Source organism: Miniopterus schreibersii (assembly GCF_964146895.1).
Source record: "Miniopterus schreibersii genome assembly, chromosome: 17".
Classification (NCBI taxonomy): domain Eukaryota; kingdom Metazoa; phylum Chordata; class Mammalia; order Chiroptera; family Miniopteridae; genus Miniopterus; species Miniopterus schreibersii.
The window spans coordinates 3,833,930-3,859,497 of record NC_138117.1 but is presented as its reverse complement, the minus strand read 5'-3'; the positions used below and the strand labels follow the sequence as shown (position 1 = coordinate 3,859,497).

The window sequence follows — 25,568 nt, the reverse complement described above, 5'->3', positions numbered from 1 at the left end:
CTCTGAGGGACTATGCAGTGCAAATTATTACCATGCAAGTTACCATACGAGTTACCATACCAGGGAAATTAGGGACACCAGGGAAACCCAGTCCAAGATGGAAACCTAACACCTTCGAGACAGCTAAGAGCCTGTCCATAATCTAAGAAGCATTTCTCCCAAGTGCAATCACAAGAGGCCCTGTGGGTCAGTGGTAGGTGAATCTGTCTGTGGTTATTAGTGAAAGAGCAATGATAGCCCCTGGGTCATTAGAAATGGTGACTGCCTGTACCCAGTGCCATGCACTTTCCAGTGAGACGGGATTATGGTTGTGAATGTGACCAAATCCCCATGTGAAGAGAGAAAGTGGAATACTAGCCATTTAGAAAAACATTGGTATTTCCCATACAAACCTACACTCAATCATCATTCATCAGAAACACCTCATTTTCAAAAATTAATACAACCCTGCTTTTAATAAAGAGTGCCAAAATTTTAATTAGGACTACAGGGTTTATAGGTTTTGAGAATTGTCCTGCTTGTGACGGCAGAAAATACTGGCATACTATCCAGCAAAAAGGTGATCAGTTTTCTTTAAACCAAAAATCAAGGGACACTAAGCCAGGAACAACTTTTAATATCCTTAGAATATATGCCTGTATACCAGAGAATTTGGTTAGATTTTGATAGAGGTTTCTACTAAACAATTCATTCATTAATACATTTGAGTGCCTGTTATGACCACACTCTAAGTGGTGAATGCAGACACTAATCCTTACTGAGTTTGCACTTTACTGAATGTAATTTGGTATCTAAAACACACACATATATAAAATAAGCCGTTTCTAAACAGTCTATGGATAAAAAATACTCTTGAACACAGACAAGCTCATGGATTTACGTACTGTCCGTGACTGCAGAGCTCAGTAGCTGCAACAGTAAAATGTTGTCTTAGATGGACAATGTCCTATGTGATGCCTTTGAGAATTTGACAGATGGATGTGACGACAGAATCAGACCCAAATTTCGATGATCATACCCATGGCCGCGTTCTTCCTGGAGTTCAGCTTAAAGACCTCTAGCATTTACAGTTACATCTTTCCTTCAAGACTTGCTATAAAACTGCACTTGTATTCTTTTATTGGAAGGCACTCTTTGATGATAAAGATAAGCAACTCAGTTTCCGAGTAAGCGACTCTTACCTGGTGATTCAATACCATGTGAACCCCGTGAGTTCGGATATCTGTGGAAAACTCCCCTAGAAAGTCCAGGATGTCCTCAATTGTGGCCGCATAGGGAAGACCTCGAAGGCGTATACAGTCTCTAACATTTGTAGGGGGCACAAACTGCTGAGGTAGTACTGGAATAATGGGGGGGGTTGGAAGTGGAATGAGAGGAGGAGCCGAGGAGAATCGATTCAGCACCTGTACTCAAAGCAAAACAGAAGTGATTTAGAGTCTTGCCAAGCCAACGCTGTCTGCAGACCAGCCTGGGAATCCCTGGGGAGCCTGTTAGAAATGTATAATCTCAGCTCTACCCCAGATCCAGTCAATATAAATCTGCATTTTAACAAGGTCCCCAGATGATTCATAGCACATTAAAGTTTGAGCAGCACTCATGGAGGAAGGGATTCATGCTTTTCATCTGGGCAAGCATGACAGCCACGTTTGCCAAATGCGTGCCAAGGCATATACCACACCCAGCACAAAAGCACTTAGTTTAAGGACTTGTCTATTCGACCATTACATCACTATCTGCCTTGGGACAAATATCCTTAAAGTCTGCCACTTTCATAAATATCTGGAATTACTAATTGTGGACTATTGTAGCAATCTATTAGATTTCATTTTACTAAGTACAATAGTCCACTTAGTATTGCTTCACATTCTACCTCCAAACCTAAGAAGTATAAAGAAAATAACCCAGAGTAATGGAACCACAGGTAAAATGGTGACTCTGGATTATATGAAAATATGATGCCACATTTATAAAGCAAGTAATATATAAAGCCAAAAGATAGAACGGTAATATACAACGGAAAAAAATAATTTAGTCTCCATAAAAATAACCATTTAGTTTCCATGTGAACTTTAGACACAGGCAAGACAGAGGATCTTGACTATTAAATATATGAAATTAAACTATCTTGAGAATGAACGAGGCCAGGTACATTTTGGAGAGAAAAAGTTGTTCCCAGGCAAAACTCAAAGTTCTTGCCTATTTTTGTCTTAGTTTAGAATATGCCTACTGGTTGCTAATATGAGAAGGTCCTCGTGCAAACACCGCGTGTGGCATCCCTGGGTTTTCTGAACAATTCACCATTGCAAACTTTATCATCCTATAAACTGAAAATACAGAATTGAGGAACTCCTGGAAATCTGCCCTAATTTTCTCACACCCTGTCCAGTTGCTATCTGAGCAAGAGGTGACAAAAAAAAAAAAGAAAGAAAGAAAAAAATTCCAAAGAACAAATACAAAATACAACCAAAGAAATTTTATCACAAGACAGCAAGACTTTTAAAAATTATACAAACAGTCCAGAAGCAGCAAACACTAGGGAAAGAACACAAATAGACAATTACTGTGGTTTGACAGCCAAGCTACTTCTAAAGATGATGGGATTTGGTTCGGGTAAGGAGTGGGATCTACCCTATCAAGTATCAGATTTCATTTATAAAGCATTAGTATTAAGAGGGCATGGATTTAGCACAGAGTTTCTATTAAACCAACAGGACATACTAGAGAACCCAGAAAGAGACACAGCATGGAGTCTTGATTTTTGACAGGGTGCACTTTGCAGATCAGATGGAAGGATGAACTATGGTGCTGGGCTAATTGGGTATCCATGTGGAAAAAAGATGAAATTAGATTCCCCTCATCAAAAACCAATTCCAGGTAGGATAAACACTTAAATGTGAAAGGCAAAACTATAAAGCTTTTAGAAGACAACATACAAGTACATCTTTATGCCTTTGAGATAAAAAAAATCATGTTCAAGAGTTTTAAAAATTGTGTTCAAGATTCCCATAAGGGAATATATACTATAACAAAGCACTCCCGTTCATCAAAAGACACCGCAGAGTAAAAAATACAAACTACAGATAATTCATATTCAAAATATTAAGAACTCCATAACTTAATAAGAAAATAATAAATAAGCCAGTAGGAGGGAAAAGCGGAGAAAGAACATGAACAGGCATTTCACATAAGCAGGGAATGAAATACTTGGAGACGGAAGATTTGACTTCTGTGGTGGGCACACAATGCGAAAAAAGGAAAAGGAAAGTGGCTGCCGACAAACCTGGGGCGGGAAATGGTCTAGCACCTACAGAACCTGCCAAACTGGAGGTGCGCAAATAGTTACTGAATGAAATATCATTAGTAACGAAAAGAGACAGTGCAGAGTCTGTGACTACTTCCAATCTTATTAAATAAATCATTAGGAATAGGGGGCTGGAGAGGAAGGTCACCCACACTCAAAACCACCTTATGCTAGGGTCACATAGAGGCAGCACACTCTACACCTAAAACAATCAATACAAAGTAGCCAAGGCCCTGGGGTAGTCAATTCCAGGCTATGGTTTCCATGAAATCGGTCTTCAAATTAAAAATCTCATTAGCCCAGCTGGCGTGGCTCAGCGGTTGAGCATCCACCTAGGATCCAGGAGATCGAGGTTCGACTCCCAGTCTGTGCACACGCCTGAGTTGCAGGCTCCTTGATCCCCAGCAGGGGGCGTGCAAGAGGCAGCCGATCAATGACTCTCATCACTAATGTTTGTCTCTCTCCCTCTCCCTTCCTCTCTCTGAAATCAATAGACACATATATATATTTTAAATCTAATAAAAACATCTCATTTTCTCTCTCTAGTTTGGGAAGGATGTAGGTAATGTTTGAAGCCCCAAGCATGGTCAGCATATTTTAGAGATTCAGAATTTGATATTCATTTTCAACAAGGTACAGACTTATTTAATTATTTTAAGTCACAATATACGATGGGCTTTGCAGAAGCTACACAGAATCATTTTATGAACTCACAGAAATAATAGCAGAATCAGTGCTCTAACTGCTCGCAAAAAAGCCCAAAGGAATCATTAAAACGACTATGTTCTACTGCAGGGCCCAAGGAGAATAAGCTGAAAGAGCCTTATGAAGCCGTCTACAGGATGCCTCCAAGGGAACCCTAACCCCCGAAGAGAAGTGTTCAGCTGGTAAGTCAGGAAGAGAAGTCAAAAGCCTTGAGACTCCACACATGGTTTCATGCATAGATTCTTACAATGTTTTCAGGAACTGATTATCCCATTTGTGCCTCAAAAACAACTCTGAATTCTGAACGTAACAGGACAAACGAACACTTTACACTGCCACCAACAGTGTGGAATTGATCAAGCTTATTGGGAATTAAACTTGGCAAGACATTAGAAATACAAACCTTAAAAGCTCATGTCCTATATTCAGTTGTAAAGAAATCAATCAGAAACTGAGTTTTATAAGCACGTTTATCTAGAAATTCCTAATGGTAGGGAAAAAAGCCAATCGAAATGCACAACAGAATTTCTAAATAAATTATATGAACCTCCATGAGACATATTAACTTAAATATAAATTTTTTTTGGACAAGAGTAAACTTTCAAGATACATAGTTTTGAAACAGAATACAAAAGAGTAATTCTATACCAGTACTCCAGTTATATAAAAACAGGTGGTATTTTTTCTGTGTGTACGTAAGCCAACAGCGGCTATCATTTGGTTACGGAGTAAGATTTTATTTTAACAATGAGTAATGCAGGGTTAGTTTCAGGAATAAATAGAAACAGTGCAAAACCACCAACATGCTATTAAAAACCAACCTGCTGAACTTCAGCCGCTGTGCTCCTGAAGAGCTCAATGTATCTTTTACCCAGCAAGTCCTTATGCTTCCTCAGTGCGTTCTGTGCATACTCTTCGCAGGCAAAGAGCACGAAAGCATCCCCCGTGGGCCTACCGTCTGGGTAGGTGACAAAGAGGATGCCCTCCTTGCCCCCCGTGATGGGGCAGTGCTGCCCAAAGAAGGCCACCACTTCATCGGCTGTGGCCGTGAATGGGAGCCCCCGCATGCGGACAATGACTTGATTTTCCTTGGAGAGAAACTGGGCTACCTCATTGGATGTACCTGGGAAACACAAATGTTAGGAAGCATGGGGAGAAATGATTAAGACACCTACTTTACCAAATTTAAAACAGTAAAACCCCTGGCCATGTCTTGAATCCATAATTAAGACCCACACTCCCAAGTGAATTGATAACAGCCACCCAGGAAAAAAGAACTCTCTTCCCACAGACTTAAAACTTTCCCCCTAACCATTGTCATAAGCACGCCTCAATTAGGAGGACAGCCAGACAATTAAATTATGGACCAACCACCATATTCTTCTCGTGGAGAGGCAATTACTGATCACGGTGGTTAAGGGCACACGTCCTGCAGCTAGAGTGTCTGGGTCCAATCTTGGCTTTACCCTTTTACTAGGCTACGACTTTAGTAAAGCTTAGCCTCTGTGACTTCCTTTCCTCCTCTGTAAAGTGAGGGTAAAATTACCTCTCTCATAAATTAAAAGAACAAGTTATTATGTATAAAGTACTTTGGTGATTTTTGTTGTTATTTTTCTGATTACTTCTTATTACAAAAGATTAAAACACACTCAAGTGGAGAGAATATTGTAATGAATATACTTGGCAGTTAGTTTCAACATTTGTCAACATTCCGCCTGACACAAAGCATTCTGCACAGTAAGGCCACGTAGCAAATACTCAAATGCACATCACTCAAGCTCATACTCTAGTAACACTTTCCCTTAACCCTACTGCGTACACACCATGAAATCCCAGGCATTAACTTGAACATTAATTAACTTTGCCACCTGCATCTTACAATGTTATCGACCATGGAACCTCAGAATCACAGCAATCCAAAATATACTTTATCCCTAACCAATACCAAACAGTATTAAACACTATTAAACTTGAAACTCTGAATTTGGAAGCCTGGGTTTATCTCAGGAAACAAGTGCTAGAACAGAATTATAACAGCAAACTGTGTAAACAGGATGCTGTTACTACAAGTTCTACAATTGCAAATATTTTTACCAGGGCTATATAACAAATGTTCTCTGTCTGTAAGTGAAAGTCACCCTAGTATATTTTGGCAAAAGGGGTCAAAAGCCACTTAAAAGGGTCACCCACAATCTTTGATTCCAGTATCCCACTTTTAGACATGATCCTAATGAGTGGCACATACAGAGGTACAAAAATACTCACTGCAACATAAGTGAGTGTAAATGCGCAACAGGGATGCTTCATAAAAATTTATGGTACGTAAGATACTGAATAGCAACTAACATTTAAGAGAATTGCGTAACACAGGAAGATATTCACTATACTCAAAGGAGCGAGGGGGTTATAAAGCAACCTGAACAGAGCCACAGAAACTTACGGAGTAGTTACACATACAGAAAAAAATCTGTTGGACAAATCATAGTTAACATTTTTTTATGCATCAGTTATTTTAGGTTTTAAAGTTATAAATCACTCCAGAATTAGATAAAGACTTTATCTGTTCCCGCTTCTTCCTGGCCATACTACTCCAAACACTACATATCCCCCAAAATACCAGATGCCGGAAAGCTACCATGTTCACTGGCCACTGATGAATTAAGGACATTTCGAGAAAAACTAGAAGCAGATACTGAACAATTGCAGGTATTCCACTTGGCTGTTCACAAGCAGTTCTCAGACTGCTCCGTTTCTTCCAAGAGCTACGCCCCTTTCACCTCCAATAGTGTCAGGCCACGTTTAGCGGCAGTTTCACTAAAGGCTTCCACTCAGCCGTAGGGCCAGGGTGAGGCACTTACTGACACTACTGGACAGCTGCTTCCTCCTACCAAAATAAAATTAAAAAACTGATTCCTATGTTTCCCTGGGAACTAGAAAAATATAAAACCACTCAGGTCCCTGCTTCTTCTAACCTTGGTCTATACGTAAAGCTCGTAAGTCCCTGCCACAGCCACGTTTCACAAAAGGCACTCACCACCAGCAATTTTAAGAAAGTCCTCCCCGGTGGCTCTGTAAACCTGGGGAAAGAAAGGGCCGTGAGCACCCCGCCGCCGCGCCCCCGGGCCTGGGCGCGCGCCGCCGGGTCTGGGCGCGGGACGCACCTCGATGTAGCGCGTCCCCATGTGGTGCTTGTGCCTCTGCAGCGCCAGGTCCCTGTGCTCCTCGCTCACGAACCTGACCAGCGCCTCGCCGTTCCTCCGGCCCTGGGCATTCAGGCAGAGGGCCGCGCCGCCCCTTGGTAACGGAGAGCGAGGGGGAAACGCGTCGGTCAGGCGGGAGGGGGAGGGGGAGGGGGAGGGGGAGGGGGCGAGGGGGCAGGGGGGCAGGGGGGCGGGGAGCCCAGGACCCCCCCCCCCCCGGGGCTGTTAGGTGAAAGGGAGCCGAGAGGGAACGCACTTGGCGATGTTGAGCCCTTTGAAGAACCTGGCGACGTCCTGGTCCGAGGACTGCCAGGGCAGGCCGCGCGCCCGCACCACCGTGCTGTCGTCCACCAGCTCCATCTTGCTGCTGCGGGGAGCGAGCGCGGGGCTGCGTGACGCGGGGCGGGGGGAGGGGGGGGCCGGGTGCGGGGCTGCCAGACGCGGGCGGGCGGGGCGCGGGGCCGCCTCTCTGCGCGCCCCGCGGTCGGTCGGTCCGCCCGCCTCTCTGCGCGCCCCGCCGTCGGTCGGTCCGCCCGCCTCTCTGCGCGCCCCGCCGTCCGTCCGCCCGCCTCTCTGCGCGCCCCGCCGTCGGTCCGCCCGCCTCTCTGCGCGCCCCGCGGTCGGTCCGCCCGCCTCTCTGCGCGCCCCGCCGTCCGTCCGCCCGCCCGCCTCTCTGCGCGCCCCGCGGTCGGTCCGCCCGCCCGCCTCTCTGCGCGCCCCGCGGTCGGTCGGTCCGCCCGCCTCTCTGCGCGCCCCGCGCCCCGCCCGCCTCTCTGCGCGCCCCGCGCCCCGCCCGCCTCTCTGCGCGCCCCGCCGTCGGTCGGTCCGCCCGCCTCTCTGCGCGCCCCGCCGTCGGTCCGCCCGCCTCTCTGCGTGCGGGGAGCGGGGCCCGCTTTCAGCTCTTGCCCGACGCCCTGCGCCCCCGCCGACGTTGCCTGGGCACAACTCAGCGTCACCCTCGGGGGCTCGCTGCGGAAAGCGGGCCCACCCGGGCGGGAAACCCACGGGGACCCAGGGCGCATTCGCCGCGAGCAGAGCTCCCCCGACAGACAGCCTGGCGGCGCCTCGGCTCCGGAGCCCGGGCGCAGGGTTTGTTACGCTCATTCTCAGAACCGGCCAGTACGCCAGTGGGGTTTCAACCCAGTCTGACAGCAAAATTTAAGATCTGCGTGGAGCCCCGCCGGCGTGGCTCAGGGGCTGAGCGGGGACCTGGGATGCGGGAGGTCGGGGTTCGATTCCCGGTCGGGGCACATCACCCGCAAGGGCTCATCCCACCCAGCAGGGGGCGTGCGGGAGGCAGCTGGTCATGACTCTCATTGAGGTTTCTCTCTCTCTCTGCCCCTTCCTCTCTCTGAAATCAATAAAAACATATTGTTTTTAAAAAGAAAAAAGATCTGCCTAAAGCTGGCAGTTTATCCACATGAGGAATGTGCGAGCACGGGCACAAGTCTGCCATTACAGTATCTGCCCTATCAAACAGGGGAGCCATCCTAAAGAGTGCTTGTGGAAATGCCTGGGAGTGCCCACACGCCTTGATGAGTCACTGGCAAGTCACCTGCGATCTACTTTGACACCTGATGTTCTATTCCTCCCACATTCATATTTTCAGTACTCCTAAGACATTTTCCTAATGACTCACTTTCTCCACAACTAAATAGGCCTCAAAGTCTGTCTGTGGGCAAAGATGTCAGAAGTCTCTGTGCACGTCAGGCACCAGGCAATCTCCTGCAATTTACTGCAGTGATTTACAAATTTAAAATAGGTCTCCCTGTGATCACAAACAGAGATACCACCATTTCACGCTCCCGCCCGGTTATTTCCTTTGCTTTAAAGTAGAAGCTCATAGAACAGACTTTAAATTATCTCAGTAAAGACCTTGTGAACTCTTTTAAAACCTATGGTTTTTCCCTTTGGAAGTTTCCCAGTGAGAGGGTAGATAGTTCAAAGAGGCTAGAATGAGAACCAGAGACATAAACATGATGAACCTAAGGTCATGGTGACTAAGGATGCAAATGTGTCATTAAATGCTAATCCCGACATGCAAACTCACTTTTAAGATAGACCTTCTTTTATAAATGACCTAATTTTGAAGAAGGGATAGCCAGACTATAAAGGGAGTTAAATACCACAGAATTAAGAAGACATATCAAAAGGCTCAAGTGCAATAGTACCCAAGTACTTACCAAGTGCCACTTTCAAATTTGTAATTTACTCTCTCTGGATCTGAAAACCTGTGATCTAAAAATGAGAACACACACAAGTCATCATTTTACTATTAGAGACACAGTTGTGGAAGGAAATTCAAATGTACAGGCGAGGGAAGGGGGGGGCAAATTCTAGGCCTGCAGTGTTCAACAGCGATACTTACTATAAGGCTCTGAAACCATTGCTAAAATTATATTCCCCATATCCTCAACTTGAGAGGCTCCATACCGGGAGACAGAACTATTCTTCTCAAAGTTTAAACCTGGGAGATAAAGTCAAGGAAACATTTTGGGGAGGTAGAATGAGGTCGCTTCTAACGTCAAATTGAGCTCACAGAGCTAAGAAGTGAAGTGAAACGTATCCAGATTGACAATTCTTTGAAACCTCAGAATGGCCAGGTCCTCAGTCTGGATTCTCACACATCCTGAAGTCTCCAATGCTCTCTTAGGTAAAATGGCCAAATTCAACCCTGTCCTGAGGTACTTGCCAGCAATAAAATTTGTTTGTTGAGCAGTAGCAAACAAACGCACAAATACTGAGACTTTTGTTTAGTTTCAAACCATGAAGTATTCAACAAAGTTAATAGAATTCTTCATCCTATGTATTGTTACAGCCCACACAAGACAATGCCTATGTCTACTTAAAGATACGATTGCATTGGTTAAGACCATAAGGCATTAAATGACTTTTCTAAGCCTAATATTGGAAAAAAACACCTCAAATTACTGATGACGCTGTTTTTGTGATGCTACTTCTACTCAGAACTTCCCTTCTAGGGGATTGTAAGAGGCCCATGGTATGGCCATCTTGGATGGCAGCAAATGTTTGTCCTTGAGAGTCAATTTGCTAAGAAAGAATTCAAGCACTCAGAGCCAACACTGGCCAACACAGCTCTTGATCAAGAGAGTAGGCTGTTTGGGTAAACCAGGAAGCTTTAAAGAAATGCATGGCTCAAACTGGCTTTGAGGGTGAAACCCAAAAGAGAGTTCCATCAAGTCTTATGAATTTGCAATCTCTCTAAAATAAAAACGTATCTTTGTTAAGATAGCTACCTTAGAAAGTTAACAGTCATTGAAGTTTTAAGTTTTTTAAAGTTTCAATGCTATAGCTACCCTTCGTATTAATTTTATAATGTAGTAGAATACATATAACAAAACTGACTGGCCCAGCGATCCAGCCAGCCTAGCAATCCTGCCAGGCCTCCAGCCAAGACCTCACCAAAATGCGGTCACAAATGGGACACGTCATGAAAATCATGATGTTCACACCTCACAGATTTGCTGAGGATAAAGATTACTCAACAAAGGAGTAATCTTTTGTCTTTTTGATATAGCCATTCTAACAGATGTGAGGTGATGTGATGTGAACTCCTTTTCCTGAGAGAGCTCATGGAAAAGGAGTTCCTTGGGTTTTTTTAGAAAATCAAGGCTGTGGCCACATAATGGACCTGGACCAGTGCCAAGCACACAGAGTGGGCTTCTAGAGTTTTTCTCCCACTACTGCTGGGCTCACTATCGCAGGCAATGCCTACTTTGTAGTACACAGGGAGCAGAAGGGAGTAGGCGACACTGAGCAATTACTCTCACCCTGAGATTTCTCCCAATGGATTGCTTAAGGAACTTCTGCCCACAGCTTCCCCGTTTAAGGATTTATGAGTTGCTTGGGACCCTTAGAACTTATACAAATAAAATCCCACCCCCATTTGACAAGAGAAAGAAAAGCCAATTAAAGGCAGATAAGCTTTTTCTTTTTATATTGCTTGCCTCCTCTTGCCCTCAAAACATAAATTTCTTTAAAACAAAACAAAAAAACAACATATAATACAATGGGTCTCTATTTCTTCTCAAGTTTAAAATGAAAACAGTGACCAACAGGCATATGAAAAAATGTTCAACATCACTAGTTACTGGGAAAATGGGAATTAAAACCATAATGATCACCTCACATCTATTAGAATGGCTATATCAAAAAGACAGCAAATTAGTATTGGAAAGGGTGTGGAGAAAAGGGAACCCTCCTACTACACTGTTGGTGGGAATGTAAACTGGTGCAGCCACTATGTCAAACTATACGATGATTCCTCAAAAACTTGAGAATAGAGCTATCATAATTCCAACCAGGCCAGGCAAATCCCTTCTTCTGTGGTCCCTCCCCAGCTGCAGGTCTCTGCAGCTAAATATACCACAGGTACAAATGCAGATGGCAAACTACGTGACCCCACTGAATTTCAGTTTACCTGTAAAGTCTAAACTGGAATCATCTTTGGTTCCCTGGGCTTTTTTTGGTAAAGATTAAATGAGATAAAGCAAGCCCAGGGCACAAAAGAGGCATTTAACAAGTGATGTCCTTTCCCCTTCTTCCTAGAACCCTCAGGTGACCAACTTTCATAACCCATTATATAATCACACGTTGAGGGTCACCTTTATGACTAAAAAAATCTAAATTCACCAGATGCCTATTTGTATGCTCATAAGATAACCATCAGGCTAACATGGTAGGTAATTTCTGCCACGCACACACACACACACATGCACACGCACCCTTTACATCACCTAGCGATGAAACAAATGCGCTGCTCACTGAAGGATCAGAAAAAATCCAACCCCAGGAGGTTTCCGAGCAGCAGAGCGATGACCACCTACTGGGGTCATTAATATGGTCACCTGCGGAAAGGCTGTGGATAGAAGTATTTATTAATTCAGTGCCACTTTCAAAGAATGATGGCAGGATAGAAAACCATAATCAAAGGATGATACTTTGGGGAGACAACTGCCCTAAATTTTCAGTGGAGGAACAGAGGGCCAAGGGGTTACTCTAAGGGCCCTTACAGAACTAAGAAAGATTTGCTGTGACCAGCCATAGTTTTTCGTATAAACTTTGTCACTGCTGAATAACCATCTGGAACCCTGCAGTTCTAGTACAGTAACGTTTCCAGCTTTGCCAGGAACAAAATGGAACGAGTAGAGGGAAATGTATCCAAGGAATGGAAACCAATCCTACTGTATAAGCCAGTTTCCCAGCCTGGGCACTTGGGCATGTAGGGCGTGTAATTCTTTGTTGGGAAGGGCTTTCTGGTGCACTACAGGATTTTTTTTTGTAGCATGCTGGCTCCTCCCTACCCCAATTACAATTAAAACTGTTTCTAGACATTGCCAAATGTCCTCTGGTGGGCAAAGGCTGAGGACCACTGGTAAAAGCTACCAGTTCCCAACAGCTCCAACTCCACCCCTTAACCAACTATTGAACTGTCAGAAAAAGCTCTTACAGGTACGAGACCATCACTGGACAGAGATTTTTAAAGAAAACTGGCCAAGAGGGGTGGGTGGGACGGGGTGGAATGGGTCATTGGGGAGAAAAAGAGACATCTGTAATATTTTAAACAAAATAAATAAATAATAAAATTTTAAAAAATTAAAAAATAAAGAAAACTGGCCAAACAACAACTATTTCCTCCTATTTTCACAATAGCCCTGCCAATAGGAAAACCAAACAGGTAAAGGAACTAGAACTTAGAGAACTGCAGTAACTTGCCCAGTCTCCCAGCTGGTAAGTGATGGAGCTGGGATTACAATACAGCTCAGATCTGACCATGTGCACTGAATTCCCTGCACCAAGCTCTGCCTTGTTTGTTTGGAGCAATGCTTTGTGAGAAGCTTTCTAAATGGTGTATGTAAGAGCCAAGTAAGAGACAGCAAAAGTAAAAACCTAAAGTATCCTATCTGTGTAGACAGAGATTCATAGCCAGAGAATTATTTTACTGAATTCTACTTTTTAATTAAGAATATGTTCTACAGAGATGTAAATTACAGCATCGGGAATAGAGTCAATGATGTAATAACTATGCTTGGGGCCGGGTGGACATTTGAATCATCGGGGCAAACACTGTAAAAGACATGATGTTCTAACCACTATGCTTTAGAGCTGAAACTAATACAAAATAATATTGAATGTAAGATGTAATTGGGAAAAAAGAACATGTTCTAGACATTTGGCTAACGTGGTTCCACATAACACGCCCCAACATGTTTCTCTTCAAGTCGTCACACCCAAAGGATCAGCAGTTCTAAGCTCCTAACAATGTTGAAAAGTCACTGAACCCCCCCCATACCCAAACTACCCCTTACACACACACACACACACACACACACACACACACACACACACACACACACACACACCCTCTTTGGAGGGCTTGTTCCATTCGTCACCCTTACCAGAATTTAACAAGAACAAATGGAGTGAGGAAGAAGTTTTGGTACCAATTCCTTCCCCTATCAATTTATAATTATATATTGAATGGCTGCTGCACGCCTGATCTTGAGGGGAGGCGGGATGGCCTGCGCCTCCTGAGTTATGGCTCGTCACGCACCTTACTCATCCCGCCCGGGGCGGCCGCAACAGCTCCAACAGGCTCAGCCAGCTTTACGGATGGGAAACGCCACCAGGGATGCGGAGGGGAGCGCCTGCCAGTGGGAACAAACCTAACATCTCAGGCCAAAAGTGGGCGACGTGCTACATTTACACTCAGTTTAGGAGTCCAGAGACTTTGTATATTTGAGCAAGAAGGGTGTTTTCTCTAGTGCCACCTTCAGTGAAACGAATTTCAGGATTGAACCCACACTTTTACTAGCTGAAAGTAGAGAGAAATTTTGCAAAGTTCATCAAAATTCATTAGCTTATCTGTTCCAAAAATGTCACCTTTCCCAACTAACTGAAAATGGACACATTTGTTTTCAGAAGACCTAATTTTTACTTCTAAAAACATTTTTTAAACCAAGTTTTTAGTTAATATCGAAGAGAATCACACATATAAAATAATAAATACACTGTGCAACAATTAAGATTAAACTGCATAATTTAAATATCCTAAGTTACAATTGCACCCCAATTCAAAATTTCAATTCGAAGCCATTTTCCCCTGCCAGGGACCCCTCAAAAGACAAGTTTGTCTCTTCCCCTTCTATTCTGTTTAGTCTTTTATTTGTAGTATAACACAACTGCCTAAACCACCAGGCATGTTACAATAAAATACCTAAGGTAATGAAAAAGGAAGAGCAAACAATATGCCAAGAGAAAAGTTGAAGTGGTGCTCCAGTTAAGAACTGAAACTCCTACAATTATGTAAAGGAGGGAAGCAAGTGACAAATCACCCTTACACGAGCTGAAAATTAAAAAATGGGTTCTACAAATGATCTGCTATATTTTAAAATGAGCTTTGAAAGAAGCCAGTCAAGAATGCCTATGGAAAAGAACATAACTAGGGGCCAAGGCAAGAAAAATGTCTTTATACCCATAATGAATGCTGGGAAAATAACCTAAAACCATAGTTTTAACTCTACTCCTCAGAAGCTTACCCTTTCCAAGAGGAAAACAATGATATCTACCCTAACAAATATTTCTTCAGGAGGTACGACTGTAATGAAGCATCGCACGAATGTCTAACAAAACTGACAAGTCAATTATACCCCAGGAGAAATCTAATGGAAGTGGGAGCTAATGCAACAAAAGAGATGAAAATGTTACTTTAGAAAAAGCCACTTATATGGGGTAAGTTAGGGAAGGGGGATTCCATGATAGTAAAACAATTCTTCTAAAGCCTTTTGACACAAAAAAAATGATCCTGGAATTCCCAACTCATATTTTAAAAGTAAATTATAATTAAAACAAGCCATACAAAATCAACATATCTCTGAGTGTTGGCCAAGAATATACAGTATTTCTAGTCCCTTAACTTAGTATTTGCTGATTTGACTCACATCATGTCCATGTGATGCCAAAGATAATTTCTTCCCCCCTCTAGCTAACAGGGTCAACTACTCACCCAGCTTAACTGTGCACTGGATAGTATTAAAAACCCCTTTCAGCCCAGCCGGGCGTGGCTCAGCCGTGGAGCATTGACCTGGGACCCAGGAGATGGAGGTTCGATTCCCGGTCAGGGCACAGGACCGGGATGTGGGCTCGATCCCCAGCAGGGGGCGTGCAAGAGGCGGCCGATCAATGACTCCCATCACTGAGGCTTCTGTCTCTCCCTCTCTCTCTGAAATCACTAAAGATATATTTTTTTAAAAAACAACACCCTTTCATACCCTGAAAGGTACTTCCTTCCACTTAAGCAGGGCGATGAAGCTTTGTGAGATTAATCAGAGCCGATAGGCACAGAAGAGCAGAATGAACCACTCCCACAACAGACAATAGTTCACAAATGGAGAAGTGAAACTAACCTTGAAGTTTACTGTAAAAGGTCTGTATCTGGTCTCACACAGAGTTAAAAAAGCTTTAAGTGTCAAGTCGTTTAAATATGGTCTGAAATCAATAAGGAAGTCGTTTTCCAAGTCCTTGGCAGCTGTTTTTCTTCAGAGATGCCCAACAACCTGGTGAGGTTCAAAGGATCAGAGCCAACTTTGGAGAGTGTGCAGCAGGCCAGGCATTGGCTATGTGGCTGCAGACGCTGTCTCATTACTCCTTAAAATAGTCATGCCCATTTTAAGATGGGGAAACTGAGGTATAGAGGTGCAGTAAATTCACCCCCAAAAAATCTGACTCTGGAGCTCATGTTCTTAAGCACTCTGCTATATATGACACCTTTAATATGTGAAAAAAAACAAACAGGCAATGTCACGGAGTTAGTAGCACGCGCACACACATATATCCTTTACCCCCATTAAGTGATGAAACGTAAACACATACGCACCTCTACTAATCCTTGGATAGGCAGGCAAGAGTGGCTGAGTGATTTTTTTTTTACCCTGATCATGGAAAGCTGAGCTAGTAAAATGATATTTGCTAATAATGTCAAACAATCCATACAGATGCAATACCCTACAACTGGTTAGAAATTTTACAAAATCAACTTCCCTTTCCTGAATAGTGTAGTCAGTATGTGCTCAGGAACTCGGGACATAAATTTATAAGGGAGATAATCTATTTAAAATGCCAACCCCACCCTCAAATGATCTTGACACATTTTGGAATATTGCTCTCTAATTAATGAGTAGGACTTTTATATCAGACTCAGGATCAAATGCCAGTGCTCCTAACCAACACAAGAAAAAACCTCTGAGCTTCAGTTTCCCCAGCTATAAAAAGGGGTGATACCACCTCCACTGGGCTGCTGTGAAGCTATTGATGGGATATACAGTAAGCACTCAATGGACAGTTCTCTTCTCTCACCTGCTCTCCGTACAAGGCCATCCTTTATTAAAAATAAGTCCTTAATGCAGGCTTGGCAAAGTGGAGTAAACAAAACAGGAGAGGTCTTGATTAATAAGAATAAATCATTTCACAAATAATAACAAAGCTAGCAAAAAATAGGTCAAGAAACCAGGAGAAACTAATTCCATCCCACATGAGGGGATACAATAGGGTTACACTTTTTAAAACTGGGTAACTCATTTGTATAAATAGTCCCACAATCAAAATGTCCTTTCACCAGGAGACATTAGTATTAATTTCCACAAGGGATCTAAGATCATCTCTTCCCCCAAAGAACAACAAATCACAGGGGCCCCCGATCCCTATCACCACACCCTCACCACCTCACTTGATTAAGTAAAAAGCTTACCAAATGCCACCCACAGTTCACCTACGAAATGAGCCTTCTCTCCAGCTGGGACTGCTTAGTTCAAAAGGCAGGTAACAACACTGCCATTGGCATAACTCGGAGAGGCCCGACACCGACGCCAGAAGTGGTTTTAGAACCAACGCAGTGACAAAAGAGCAAAGTAAGAGCTAAAATAAGCAGAGCTGCATTCAAGAAATTCCTCAAACCCCTTTTATCAAAGTGGTCATACTTTTTTGTTTACATAGCACCTGAAAGTTTACAAAGCTTTCATTTGGGAATACCTGAGATAAAATTGAGGCGTAGAGAAGGCAAGTGACTTTCCCAGGGAAGCAAAGTTGCATATTCTCTTACCTGTCCCTTTCCAGGGGTTGGCAAGAGCCGCCCTCTCCTGCTGGTTTACCTGGTAGAACAGGTAATCCCTTCAGGCCCAAGTGACTCTCCATCTACTTGGCAAAACCACCAAGGATGTGTAATGACCATCTTTATGTTTCCAGATTTAGTGCTGATTCCATATTACAAAGGAAAATGTTTAGTGGTCTGGAAGCATAGGACACTCTTGAGCTCAGACACTGTGGAAACCCTTTGCGTAGATAAGGGCAAGTTGATATTCAAATCTGGTATAACTGCCCTCGACCTCAGGAATTGGTTCGGTGGCCCGCTCAGGGAAATAATGATTCCTCTGACTAGGAGCCATAAAACAATAGATCACAGTAGCAAAGTAAAACAAAAGCCACCACTAGGAAGGCTTAATAAAATCTCTTACCTGCTAAAGGGGGGGGGGGGGGGAGGACCATACAAATAAACGTTAATAAAAACATTTAAGATTTAAAATCCACTTCTTAACTGGTAGTAAAACTATAAACCTAAGACTCTCCCAATGTAAGCCAAAAGAAACTAGGCTTTAATTAGGCTCTTTTTAAAGAAATATAAAATGCTCTAGTTTTCCAATGAAGACATTACTTAGTGGATATGAGATCCTTCCAAAAACTTCAGGTGCAATGTGCCTGAAATGGAACCATCTGTTATATTTGATTTTCATCTGCGTGGCATTTGAAAAAGAACCGCCAACAAATAGTTATAGAATTAGGATGAAAAGGAATGACCAGAAAACAGCATCGCATCCTACCCACTCACCTAAAGGCCAGATAATGCAGTTTATTTTAAAAAGCAACGTACACCGAGGTGTGTAGATAACACAGCACAGAGCAAGTAAAAAGCCCAGTTTACCGTATTGAAAATGTTTAATAACAGCCCCAAACCTTATATATGTGAAACTCTTAGGAAACCAAGAAGAAAAAAATGGATGAACCTTTAACAAGTTTTCCCTGCACTGTCAACACATTGAGAAAACCAAAATATCAAAATATAAAAATATTTTGTTTGTAGCTATGGAAATTTTTACTAGTATCTGACCTACACTCGCCAGGAAAAGCATTTCTTTGCTAAAAGAGGGAACTGAATAGTCAGGGATAAACAATTCTTAACTGCCTTTCCTACTCAAATTGTCTTTTTCTAAATTAAGATAACTTATTAAACTTTTCCTCCACCATCTATTGATTTATTTTCTAGAATTTTTAGTTTTCTATTTTGTACCAGTGTTCTGCCCCAAAGTTCATGCTGAAGCTCTAACCCCCGATGTGACTACCTGGAGACAGAGTATTCAGGAGGCAGTTAAGGTCATAAGGAAGGGGCCTTAATTTGTGAGACCTGTGGCCTTACAGAGGAAAAGGAACATTTCCCCCACTTCTCCCCACACCCTTGAGAAACACAGTGAGGAGGTAGGAAGAGCCTCCACCAGAAACTGGCCCTGCTGGCATCCTGATCTTAGACTTCCCAGGCGCCAGCATTGTGAGAAAATAAATTTGTTCTTTAAGTCACCCAGTCTATGGTATTTGTTATGGCAGCCTGAGCTAACTAATCCAGCATTCAAAACAAAACAAAAAGTAAGGATTTTTCTGCTGTCCCAGCTTTCTAATGAAATTCTTGTAAAAATTCCCTCGCAATGTGCTTACTCCACCCTTCCCCCAGCACTACTGGGAGCTAAACCAGCTAACCAAAACTCAGCTACTAACCAGCAGCTAAACCAAAACTGCAGCTCACTTGCTTCCAGTAAGAAGGCATATAAAATGGGTGTGACCCACTTACAAGTGGTTAGAAAAAATATGCAAACCTTTTTCAATCAAGAAAAGAAATTCTGGAATAAATAAAAAACCGGGCTTTGGCTCCAGAAAAGGAATGAGCATATTTAAGAAGAAACATCTATAACCCTCAAGTTCCTGAAAGCAACATGAATCCAACTTCATGACAATTCTCATAGTGGCTTTGGGTGTGTCACCTAAGCCTTCTATTACTCAGTATTGCACTCAATATGTTAGCACAGGACTGCTTATTAATTAGCACTTTCAGGCTTACTGGATTAAAGATGAGTCATTCATGATTACAAGATTTGTGTGTATTAGACTTACTTTTAAATACAGAATGCATTCAATGTACTATCTTGGTAATAAAAAATCTGAGGGTAAAAAACCAACCTCCCTTTCTCTCAAAAGATGGCTTAATATAATCACCACGATTTTATATGTATTTGACAATCCCAGCTTTACCGATTAACAGCTGTTTGTAAAGAGAAATATATTCACTACTTAAAAAAATTCTTATCCATTCAAACGAAGCCAAAATAAACCCTAAAACCAAGATAATCAAGAACAAGTGGCCTTGGAAGTGGCAAAGAAATTAGTCTTCACATTTTTCAACTTATCAACAACGAAAAAGGCCCAAACCACTCCCATAATATGAAATTGAATTCTACTTTAGAGGTGTTCAACTCACAAAAATTCACCGAAGTCACTATTAAAATTCTGCAAATTGTAACTACTTTAAAGTGTGCCTATAATTGTACTATTCTTCGCAGCACACAGACAACTTTTGGGCAGGCCATTTCCATCCACACACTGACAGAGCAACAAATGTTTGACTATTTCTTGAACTGCCATTTCCCCCCCTGCAGCTATCTTCTCAAATGCTTTTTGGGTCATCACTTAAAGGATACACTCTGTCATTGCAGCAACATCCAGTTTATCAATATCAGGTGAGCCAGGGCAACACTTCTTGAATTCTTTTCGAAGATCAAAAAAGGAATAGAAGCATTCAGGCAGCAATACATTCTGAGGAGGGCAAGGCATACATCATTAACCAGGTGAATTCGGTCACCGGCGCCCTAACTGCTATGAATCTCAGGATTGAATGTAAACATATTTTACCACAATTAAAAAAAAATTCTTTTTTAAATCAAATATTAGGGTGCTTTTATTTTATTGGTTATAGTATTACAACCAATATACAAGTCTCATGGGAAGAAATTCGTCTTAGTTTAAGGCAATGGGGCTGTAAAGCTTGCGTTCCACTATGCATCCATTCAAAACACTTCTGAAGCTATAATACATGTGGGCTGTTTTGTTTTATATGCTGTGTTTGATAAGACTATATTCTTTTTCTAGCTGTAATCATTTTAGATCAGCTGTATTTTCAGGTAGCGAATCAGCTCTCATACAAACGCATGCATTCACAATGTATGCTTAAACATAGGATTCAGTTATAAAACATAGTAGTTTTAAATACTGGGTTCTAATAATGCATATTTTCTGTACTAAAATCAGATTAAGATAGTGAAAAGGATTATTTTTGTGCCAAATTACAGTCCCACATTAGTTTTCCTGACCATTTTTCTGGCTATACCCGAGAAGTCAAATTAGACTTAAAAAAAAGAAAAAGACCTCACAAATCTCAAAGGCAAAGTAGCTGTTCTTAGCTACTAGCACCACCCTTATGGTTATTAAACAAAGCAACTGTTGGGGCAAACATTACACTATTGTTTCTGCCCCCACCCCCTGGGAGGGGGGAACCTTCATTGAATAATTTTTGAAGATTTTTTAAAACTGAATTTAGATTTTTCTTAAAATTTCAAAACCTTTCATTGTGTTCACTTATTGGGAATTTCTACTCATTTGTACATTAGAAAGTCAAGGGAATAAAGACTTTTAAATGTTTGTGACCCATAACATTTATGCAATAATGTCTCTCTAAATTTCCGCTATTGGATTCTGTTAGATGTAACCTGCTCATGCTCTATTTGAAATAGGTTATCACTGTATCATGATCAGTTTTCAAAATAGTTACCAAAAGAATCATGAATCCTCACAATTTCTTACAAAAATGCTCATTTAAAAGCTATTTATAATAACAATAACTTGCATATTCAGCAATAAAATATTGCTTTAAATAGTTGCATCCATTTAAAACACTGAGTATTTTATTTGGTGCTTACAGAAGATTTCAATGTTAAAGTATAGAGCAGGCTAAAAGGTTTGTGTAGTGTGAACGCTCCTTGTAAACATGAAGCTTTTCTACAAAAATCTCAAAGAATACACTCAAATATGTTCATATTAGAAAAAAATACTTCAAGATATTCTGAGTGGCAGAATTATTTACTTTAATGTTTTACCATTTTCTCTATTTTTCCTTAATGACTAGAGTAACTTTCATCATGATACTAAACTGTTTTAGTTTCTTGTTTTATGATACTAAATAGTTTCTGTTTTCTTTATCCAAATCCTACTCGAAGTGACTCAGGAAAATGTGTGATTTTCTCTGGAGGTTTTCCCATATCCAAAGCAGCCCATCTAAAACAACAAAACCAGCTGTTCTTCCTCAGCCCAGCAGGGAAAGGGCTGAGTTCTATCCCCCTCATATAAGTTTGGGGAGGGGTCCTCATATATGTCTATCTCTGGATCAAGGGTAGAGCATTTGGTCTAACATTTAATTAACAACAACAAAAAATACTCCCCCCTCTTAATCAAATAATTACTAAGGTTGCTCTACAGGGGGTGATTTTCTCAATCCTCAAGATATAGGAACCGGAGTTTCTCCTTTGAACTTTAAAAATTATCATTATACATTTATTTCTTCCCTTTCCCTAGCTTAGTAAAAAGATCTGCACTGAGGACTCACTTAGGGCATCAACGGTCAGTCTGAGCCTTTCATCACAAGAACTGCCTCATACCGTTTCCCTAAAGATGTTTTACTTCCATCCTTTCCAGTTACAGCTCAAGCTACTTAAGTGGCTCAGGTGAACTGCATGAGCCAGGATTGGCCACAGTGGGCCTGCTGCCGGGGCCTCCTGCCCCACAGCCCCCGCTTCTACCCTGGAGAGAGGCCCCTTGGTAAGACCCTGGTTTCCCTCTCTCCAAGCTCTCTCCCATTATCAGAAAGACAAGCAAAGGTAAAAGATGGGGCTGGCCCTACTGTTTTGACACAGGATTCAATCAGTTTCGAGCATTTCCTTTAAGTCAGACAAAGCACAGTATACCATAATCCACATTTGACTAGTTACATGGTAAAGTCTTACTTTCGAAGCACAAGCTTTTAAATGAAATTATTAGAAAAGATACAATTAAAAAGTTTTAATTGAACTTTTTTTCTTTGCCCCTTCCTTTCCAGGATGATAAAGCATGTTCTGCATGGATGGGACTATTACAGTGTATTATAAAGTACAGTTCTCTCCTATGACTAGTTTACCTTAAGTGTTAAAAATTCAGCTAATATGCTTTGGAAAAGGGAGAATGTCACGCATTTCAAAAACTTAAACGTTTATTAAGTCACCTAAGGGTTATCTCTAAAATTACTGCAATCTCAGACATCTCTATGCAAGTGTCATGAAGTTTGTATTGTGGTAAAATATACGTAATACAATATTTAACACTTTAACAAGTTACATGTAATTTTTAAAATTGATTTGAGAGAGAGGGAGGAAGGGAAAGGGAGAGAGAGAAACATCTATTTGCTGTCCGCCCATCCATGCATTCATTCATTGATTCTTGTATATGCCTTGAATGGGGATCCAACCTGTGCACCCCCGGCTTATCTGGACCACGCTCTCAACTGGGCTACCGACCAGGGCCAACACTTTAACAATTTAAGTGTACAGTTCAGTGGCATTAAGTACATTCACTCTGTTGCACAACCATCACCACCATCCCTCTGTCATCTTCCCAAACTGAAATTCTGCACCCATGAAACCACAGCTCCCCACATGCATCTATCTAAAATAGAGAAAACTGGGTAAACCAGCCAGCGCTCTTACCTTCTTGGAAGCCTCGGGGTGCAGGATTTGCCTGACATGAAGCTGCCCATCAGTACAGAGGCAGAAAGAGGTTCCTACCCCAATATTTAGTTCATTGCTCACTGACTGGTTAAACTGAAAAGAACAAGACACAGGATGCAATCGATGCATTTCCAAACCCTGCAAAGCGGCCCCCCGCTCGGTGATCACCGGAGAAAACCGAGCTACCTGCTGTGAAAAGGGCCACGGGGGCGCTGGGGGCAACACTGGAAAGACTAGGCTCCCATAAAGCACGTGCTTCCTTTAGACAGGAAGGTTTTCCAGTCCACCCGCAGCTACTAAAGGGAGAATTCGGTCAATGCGCTCCCTACCCCCTTCTATTTCTGCGGAAAATCCAAGACTTTTAAATCAGAGATCTCGTTTCGTCAGCAGATTGCCTGCAGATTACATCATTCCCCGGTGTCACTTTTTTTTACGGTTGGATGTTCTAGGCTTAGGAAAGCTGCCCGCTGGGCAATGTGGGTGATGGGTCTACGGACCTCTGGAAGTCTGGTAACGCGTTTCCTCAAGCGCCTCAACAGGACGCCTTGCTTTCCCGGGTAATTGGCAACTCGTGTGCTAGGCGGGGGCCGTCGGAGCATCCGACACGCACCTGGGCGCAGGTGTTTCAGCCCCGCCCCCCCCAGGTCAGGGCCCCGCAGCAGCGGTGGTTAGGTCACCTCAGTTCCAACCTGGAGATTCCTGCACTTTCCCGGGGACCGACGGGCAGCCCTGCGTGTCCGGGCCTGCAAAGCCTCCCGGGGCCACTAAAGGAATCGTGGAACCGGGACCGAGCCTCTCCTTTTGGGGGTTCCAGAGCCCTGAGGCCCGGCGCCCCGGGTCCACACCCCGGCGCCCCCACCCCGGGCTGAGCCGCGACCCAGCCCCTGCGGGGGGCCGGGCGTCAGGGCTGGGCCTGGAGAGGGGGCGCCTCCGGCCCAGGGAACCGCTCCGGAGGCAGCTCGAAAGCGGGCGAGTCTGGGCGCAAGGCCTGGGGTCTGCGAGACGGGGGGCAGCGGCGACCCCCCAGCCAGGCCCGACGCGGCCTCCGGGCGGGATCCCCACGCACGCGGGCGGCGGGCCCCGTCCCCCCACCCGGGAACGCGCGGGGCCTGGAGGGGCTGCGGCGGGAGGGCGCGCGGCCCGGGGCTGTCACCTGTCGGAGCGCTTGGTCCAGCTGCGGCGCGGACGACAGGCTTTCGGCGTCGATCTTCGTCTCCGCCTTGCAGTCCTCCGTCAGCTCCAACTGGTCGGGTCTCACGAGGACCTCGTGCAGCTGCCCCACCTCCGCGGGAGACGCAGGAGTCCGTCCCCGTGTCCCCGCGTCCCCGCGTCCCCGCGTCCCGCCCGCGGGCCCCTCCGCCGCCCTCGCCGCCGTCCAGGGGCCGCGCGCGCCTCCCGCGGGGCTGCCGGCGACTCCGGGCGCGGGGAGGTCGGCGCGCCCCGCTCCCCCCCCCACCCGCACCCCCACCCGGGTCGGGTCGGAAGCGGGCTCGGGGGCCCCAGGGGGCCTTCCCGGCGCAGCCAGGTTTCGGGGGGGCCGAGAGGCCGCCAGGCCGGCGGCCGCGGAGCCGGGTCGGACTGCGCGCTCTAGGCCCCAGGTCCCGCCTCGCAGGTGAACACACCGGGGCGCTTGTTTACCGACCTGGACCCCCCTCTGCACGCACCGCAACTCCTACCACCAACTTCTCGCCCCCCCCCCCCGGGGCAGAAACGCGGAGAAATACCTTCTTGTTGGCCAGATCCACGACTTTCCACAGCAGCAGGATCAGCTCCTTCTCGTCGGAGCCCAGCTTGGCCCCCGTGGCCCCCGCAGTGATTCCAAAAAGCACCACCAGGTAATCCGGAGACGCCGTCATGACGAGCGGCGGGGAGGGCGAGGGGCGAGGGGCCGGCGGCGGGTGGAAGCGGGGCCGCGGCGACGGGCGCAGCCCTCCCGCCCGAGAAAAGGAAAGTGCGCCCACCCGCCCCTCCTCCTCGCCGCGGGCGCAGAGGGCGGTCGCCAGCCACCGGCCGCACCTGGCCGGACCCCACTGCCCGGCGGGAAGGGGTGGACGGAGGGCGCCGCGGACCGGCCCTTCTCGTACCAGGGGCCCGGGCGTCGCTGCCGAGAGCCGGGCGCGGGCTGCACCTCCGGGAGGCGCGCGCAATGGCTGAAAGCTTCGCTGTTTTGGGATGTGGCTCTACCTGCCCGCCCCTTCCCCTCCCCCACGTGGTGCAGGTAAGAGACACCTGGCGGCGCCGGCCTATTGGCTCCTTCAAACCGAGACGTGGCAGCGGTGGGGGAGGAGGCCGCCTGGGGGAAGCAGGAGACAATGGCTGGATGAATGGAGAGGGGCGGCCGCGGAAGGCGGGGGGAGGCGCGCAGGGCGGGAAGAGGCGGCGGCCACCCGGAGGGGAGCTGACGCCAGAAGGGGAAAGGGCGAGGGGTGAAGGGTG

The 25,568-nt window shown here is 44.6% G+C and overlaps 1 protein-coding gene across 8 annotated transcripts in view; it reads right to left on the bottom strand.

The window, feature by feature from the left end:
- The window catches only part of ESRP1 (epithelial splicing regulatory protein 1), a 44,393-nt gene extending 19,098 nt beyond the window's left edge, over positions 1-25,295 (bottom strand). For 7 of the 8 annotated variants that reach the window (XM_081116956.1, XM_081116959.1, XM_081116960.1 and 4 more), the window contains exons 1-11: positions 24,857-25,295; positions 24,286-24,414; positions 23,112-23,225; positions 20,022-20,136; positions 9,575-9,673; positions 9,390-9,444; positions 7,463-7,573; positions 7,168-7,300; positions 7,041-7,083; positions 4,828-5,129; positions 1,182-1,403 (exon numbers count right to left, since the gene is read on the bottom strand). In XM_081116956.1, the coding sequence (XP_080973082.1) occupies positions 1,182-1,403; positions 4,828-5,129; positions 7,041-7,083; positions 7,168-7,300; positions 7,463-7,573; positions 9,390-9,444; positions 9,575-9,673; positions 20,022-20,136; positions 23,112-23,225; positions 24,286-24,414; positions 24,857-24,988 (1,455 nt within the window). In that variant the 5' untranslated portion in view covers positions 24,989-25,295. The remainder of the gene's footprint in view (positions 1-1,181; positions 1,404-4,827; positions 5,130-7,040; positions 7,084-7,167; positions 7,301-7,462; positions 7,574-9,389; positions 9,445-9,574; positions 9,674-20,021; positions 20,137-23,111; positions 23,226-24,285; positions 24,415-24,856) is intronic. The other variant, XM_081116961.1, reaches the window with a different exon arrangement.
- Positions 25,296-25,568: the final 273 nt, after the last annotated feature.